The sequence below is a fragment of the Echiichthys vipera genome (assembly GCF_963691815.1).
Source record: "Echiichthys vipera genome assembly, chromosome: 21".
NCBI classification, from domain to species: Eukaryota; Metazoa; Chordata; class Actinopteri; order Perciformes; family Trachinidae; genus Echiichthys; species Echiichthys vipera.
This window is the reverse complement of record NC_139846.1, coordinates 10,095,784-10,101,567: the sequence shown is the minus strand read 5'-3', so window position 1 is coordinate 10,101,567 and position 5,784 is coordinate 10,095,784. Positions and strand designations below refer to the sequence as shown.

The 5,784-nt window shown below is 44.6% G+C and overlaps 1 protein-coding gene across 1 annotated transcript; it reads left to right on the top strand.

The window, feature by feature from the left end:
- The first annotated feature begins 2,041 nt into the window (after nucleotides 1-2,041).
- Nucleotides 2,042-4,013, top strand: sox17 (SRY-box transcription factor 17). Its single transcript, XM_083936515.1, has 2 exons — nucleotides 2,042-2,492; nucleotides 2,852-4,013. The coding sequence occupies exons 1-2, from the start codon at nucleotides 2,195-2,197 to the stop codon at nucleotides 3,742-3,744; spliced, it is 1,191 nt and encodes a 396-aa protein (XP_083792641.1). The 5' UTR covers nucleotides 2,042-2,194; the 3' UTR covers nucleotides 3,745-4,013.
- Nucleotides 4,014-5,784: the final 1,771 nt, after the last annotated feature.

Sequence of the window (5,784 nt, the reverse complement as noted above, 5' to 3'; positions counted from 1 at the left end):
CAAAAGCCAGGATTTTTTCACTCCCACACAGCACGAGAGAGGGAGAGGTGGCCAGGGCACACTCATACCCACGCCCATGTCAACACACACACACAGACACACATGGAAACACACCACACACAGACAGAGTCTCTCTTTCTCCACTCTCTTAGGATCTGAGTGGGGAAAAACCTTATCAGGTCATCAGCGGTAAAATAGACGATGACAGTATTATAGTCCAGATCCTGTCCCATGCGGTGCTTGGCTGGACCTTCCATCCAAAACACCCTCCCACCAACCCCTAGAGGGTCACCCGACGTGCTCTGGAGTCCCTGCTGGTGTCTGTGCGGGGGGCACGAAAAGGTTGCATAAGCATCTCCTCATATTTCTGTCAATGTCACAGGGACCGTAACCCACAGACGAGATGGGAACGGTCCGAGAAAAGACGGAGCTGACAGGTTGAGGTCTGCTGGCTCAGATAAGGACCAGCATCAGACTGTGTGGGTGATGTTTGGCTCACTGGTCACAAACAGGGGGCTTCAGGCTCTGCTATATAAACACTCCAAGTCTGGATATTTGAGGTGCAACAGGTTGCCCTAACCTTTTCTCCTCACCCCTGTATCACCATCCTGGTCTGGCACAGCTGCTCCAAAAACAAGGAAACACATTCTCACACATTTCTGTAGCTTGCACATGTGTTTCATAGAGTTAATACAGTTTGACTACTGGCTGATGTCATCTACACATACCCCATGGAGTATGAATGCTGCTCAGGGAGGAGAAACGTCTCCCCTCAAACTCAAAGAGTGAAACTGCATCTTATCAAGTGTCAGGGAGGGATATATTTGTACAGTGAAATCGCCTCATTTTAACTTTTTAAACTCAGACAAAGGATATAAAGCGTTCAATGAAGTGAATAAGCATCTAACGAGGCAAACAACTGTTTAAATTGAAACATAATAGACATTTAGGTGAAATCCGCTTTATGTGAGTTATTGAAAGAAGTATAATAGCTGACCACATAAAAATAATAAAATACTTTCTGATCCTTTTAAATGAGCTGCTTTATTTTTAGTCTTGGCATTATTCCCACTGTGTCCCTGTGTTATGTAACTCCTGTAAAGACAAAGCTAATTGGGCTTTTTTCAGACATTATCTGCTCCCTTCATACATGTGATGCCATTTGGAGCTTTTTACGCCCTCAGTTTAATCAATCAGCTGTTTTTTTTGGTTCATTAACATCCCAGACTGACGTCTAGTCGGGGAAAGACAGTGTATCCACAACTGTTTTGACATTTAAGCGCCACAGCCGGAGACAAAAGCGCACCAGTATCACAACATTTTGCAGTTTTTGTGTCAGAGGTCTCATCACTTCACAACTATTTATTGACTGTTTATTTAATCTTTCTCCGCTCTTATTGATTTCACTTTTAGGGAATGTAAATCCTCAATTAACGCCTTTTGTGCAGAGCTTCTCATTAGGCTGTAATCAAAGAAAGTCTCCATCGAGACGAGCGTGCGTAAAAGTTGCGAATAAAGGGAGCCATTAACTCCACGCGTAAACCTGATATTCAAGATTTTAACACAGTTAATCCCCCAATACACAGACTGGCCATCAAATGTATTGATGTCTGGCCATTAGTGTCAGTCTAGGTGGGAATTAAAACTGGACCAAATAAACGTTATTGTGGATTACAGAGTTCTTCAGTTTCGCCTCGTTTTGCTTCTAAAGAAGGTACAATTGCCATTTAAAAATATATATATTTCACCAAAGCCTGGAGTTAAATTGATTTAATCTCTTCACAAAATTAATTTTAGATTACAAATGAGTATATATATCTTTATCATTACAGTTTGCATCTATTTGAAATATCACAGAGACAGCCTCTCCTTAAAGGGTCTCAGCTCTTCAAACAAGGGTCGGAGGCGGTCTACTCGAACTTTTTTACACCTTTGTAGTAGTGGGCACTCCCACCACATGGTGATTGGCTGCCTGTGAGTTTATAGCGCACCAGCCTCCACATCCAGCGCTGAGTAGTCGGTACAGTTCAGTCCATGAGACTCCTGGAAGTGTTCTATGGATGTGACCAATTATTTTGTTTGCAGCTTTAAAGCCAGAAACCTTGTTACGTTTATTGTTTAATCTGTGTGTAGGCTGTTTTCAGAAGTGCATTGCTGCCCGGTGACTCTTCCAAAACCTCCCATCTGGACAGAGATGAGTAGTCCCGATGCGGGTTACGCCAGCGACGATCAGACCCAGGCAAGGTGTACGATGTCAGTCATGATGCCTGGAATGGGACACTGCCAGTGGGCTGACCCACTCAGTCCTCTCGGGGACACCAAAGTGAAGAACGAGCCGTGCGCCTCCGGCTCCGGCGGCCAGAATCGCGGCAAGACCGAACCCCGGATCCGGCGACCCATGAACGCGTTTATGGTCTGGGCGAAGGATGAGCGCAAGAGACTAGCGCAGCAAAACCCGGACCTGCATAACGCAGAGCTGAGCAAAATGTTGGGTAAGTCACTTTATACTTGAAAAAAAATCAATCTCATGTAACTCTCATATGTTCCAGATTATACAGGTTACATAATAAATACGACTCCTATTTGTTTTGAAATGTAGGTGCTTGTTATTTCATTTTTATTCTGCTCAAACATGAATGGTTATTTGTCAATGGTGCAGTGATTGTTTAGGGAGCAGGTGATGTTACCATGTTATTAAAAGTGACTGTGTCAGAGTAAAGCTGAACATGTAACCTCAAAAACCTGTCCCTGCCCCCCTAAAATGGCAACAAGCTATTTTTGTGTGCATCACCAGACTGCGTACAGTCTCTGCTGACATATCATTGATGTGCACTCTCCTCTTGACCTGCAGGGAAATCATGGAAAGCCCTTCCTGTCCCAGAAAAGCAGCCCTTTGTGGAGGAGGCCGAGCGGCTGCGGGTTCAGCACATGCAAGATCACCCCAACTACAAGTACCGGCCTCGGCGGCGGAAGCAGGTGAAGAGGATTAAGAGGCTGGACTCTGGCTTTCTAGTCCACGGCGTGTCCGATCACCAGGGCCCATCCATGCCTGGGGACGGTAGATTGTGTGTGGAGAGTCTGGGCCTGGGCTACCACGAGCATGGTTTCCAGCTTCCACCACAGCCGCTCAGCCACTACCGAGATGCTCAGGGTCTTGGGGGCCCCTCTTATGAAAACTACAGCCTCCCTACGCCTGACACCTCTCCTCTGGACGCTGTAGAGTCAGACCTCACGTTCTTCCCAACACATTCACAAGAGGACTGCCACATGATGCCTGCGTACTCTTACCACTCCCAGGCGGCAGAGTACCAGCCCCAGGACTCTCTGTCCAACCACCACAGCAACTCCATCCTGCACCGACACCCTGCCTCAGCTCCAGAGCAGCCCCCTCAGCCCCCTTCCTACATGGGATGCCCTAACCCTCTGGCCATGTATTACACCCAGCACTGCAGTCCCAGCCACCCCAAAAGGCATCCCGGCGGGGCAGGACAGCTCTCCCCACCTCCTGACTCCCACCCTCACTCAGCAGACGGCGTTGAGCAGATGCACCACTCTGAGCTGCTGGCCGAGGTGGACCGCAGCGAGTTCGAGCAGTATTTGAGCTCCTCTTCAGCACGTGCGGACATGGCAGGCTTGCCGTACGGGCCACACGAGGCTGGCATGCAAGGACCTGAAAGCCTCATATCATCGGTGCTGTCAGATGCCAGCACAGCTGTGTATTACTGTAGCTACAACAACTCCTAACCTCCTGCCCGGCCTGTTACCCTGCTGCAAGGACACATGATCTGACCTCAAATCTCTGTAGCTAAATTTGAACAAAAATGTTTTTTATTTTATTTTTCCACTATAGCCTACACTACTAGGCCCATGAACTTTTAAAATGCAGCTTTGGAGAACACTGTTGTACTGTATCTGTCTAAAAAAAAGCCATAGAATATTTCAAACACTGGTTTTTAACAGTTTTTCTTCATCTCTTGCAGGGATATAAATTCATTGTGTGATAATAAATATTGTACAGTCACTATTTTAAAGTTTATGTATATACTGAAGGTGTTTTTTTATACTTTTTTTGCACTTTTGAGAAATAAATTTTGCAAATAGACTCATCCTCTCATGTATTTATTATTTCCATTGCCTTTTAGATCCACTGAATGAAGCTTTCTTTCACGTTTCTTTGAAAGTTTGTTTTACTTTCTGAATCAAGATCACATAAAAGCAGACTCTACTGATCAGTCAGAGATGGAATAATGAACCTCCCCTTCATCGTAACATTACCGTTCATTCAGTGTTGGCTCTAAGTTACATGGCGCTCTCTGTTGGTTTTTCCCTCTTCCACACGGAGCATTAATGGGCTCCCAGCGGCACCAGTTGCTTACCTGGAAGCAGGGCAGCGGAGGGCTGCGACCTGGCTTCCTGGCCCGGACAGAGTGGAGGTAATCTCAGTGTCTGCCTTACACATGGCGCCTTGTTTTTGCAGCATGGGAGTGCAGTTTATGCTCCGGACATCCTGTCTGTGAATGATTTAGTCTCTTCTGATTAATGGAAAGGGCCATTAAAATTCACTACACCGTTTAAACAATGGTGACACTTTATTTGGTGTATTTTCACAGCTGAACATGAGGTATAATTCAGTAACCATCCTCCGGCCATGCATAATAACATAGCAATGACATCAGGTTTTATTTCTGAAAGGCTGTGATATATATTTATCCACCAGTCTGTTGCTTCATCGTATGATATGATTTATCAGTTTAAATTTTTAAGAGATCAGATCAAACCTTGAGGACAATTTGTGGTATTTATAGTTGACAAAGAGTCCCGTTTTATAAATAGAGCTTTTCCCTATTTTAAAAGGAAGAGGTGCTTCTCTGAGGGGTCAATCACCCTGACCTCACGATCCATTTTTAGCACTTCAGAGGAAACATGTTCCAGAGGTGTATATATTCATGCGCTTTGTTCGTGCTGAATGTTTTGAAATATTCTCTTATGCAGGAGAAGTAGAGGTTGGATCTCAAGGTAAATAATTCGGGTTCTTCCCACGCTTGTAATAATGATGTCAGCTCACGTTAAAGTCAAGGGAGCAAAAGAACGTCTTACTCCAGAATTCAACGTATATTTCTGTTTTCACTCCAGACGAGTTTGTCTGATATGTGTGAGGTGTTGGTACGTCTTTTTAACTTCCCTCGCACACAAACGGACTTATTTCCCCTCGGGCCGTGCAGAGCAATCCACTGTAATTGGTGTGAATGTGTTTAAATTCAGTCTGCAGCTGAGTGGCAGGTTTATCCTCCCTGTTGTTACAGCTAATGGGTGCATAACAACAGCCTCGATCCCCGAGGCATCAGCAGAGTGGGTGGGGGTCACCTGCGCAGACTTAGGGAGAAGCAGACCCCCCATGTCAGCCATGATATTATCTCCTCACACTAATTGATCAGGGCTAATTGACGAGGAAGAGCTCTCCCAGGGAATTTGGTATTAAAGGTTTATCTTAAAGACACAGAAAGGCATGGGATGAAAAATAGAGTAAATATTAAAACGAGACTTTTACTGACGTGGGAGTAATCGATGATTGTGTTTTATCGGTTGAATTAATTTAGAGTCCTTGAAATATTTCATAAACAAAAAATGCACCCCTATATTTGAGGATTTAAATGTTTTATTTGTATTGTGGTTGCTCATAAGACTGTAGTGACAAATAAGAATTAGAAAAAAGAAATATAAAGGTACATATGTCACAATTTCAGGCAGGTTTGCAAAAACATTTTGTAAATGATTAAGTGCAAA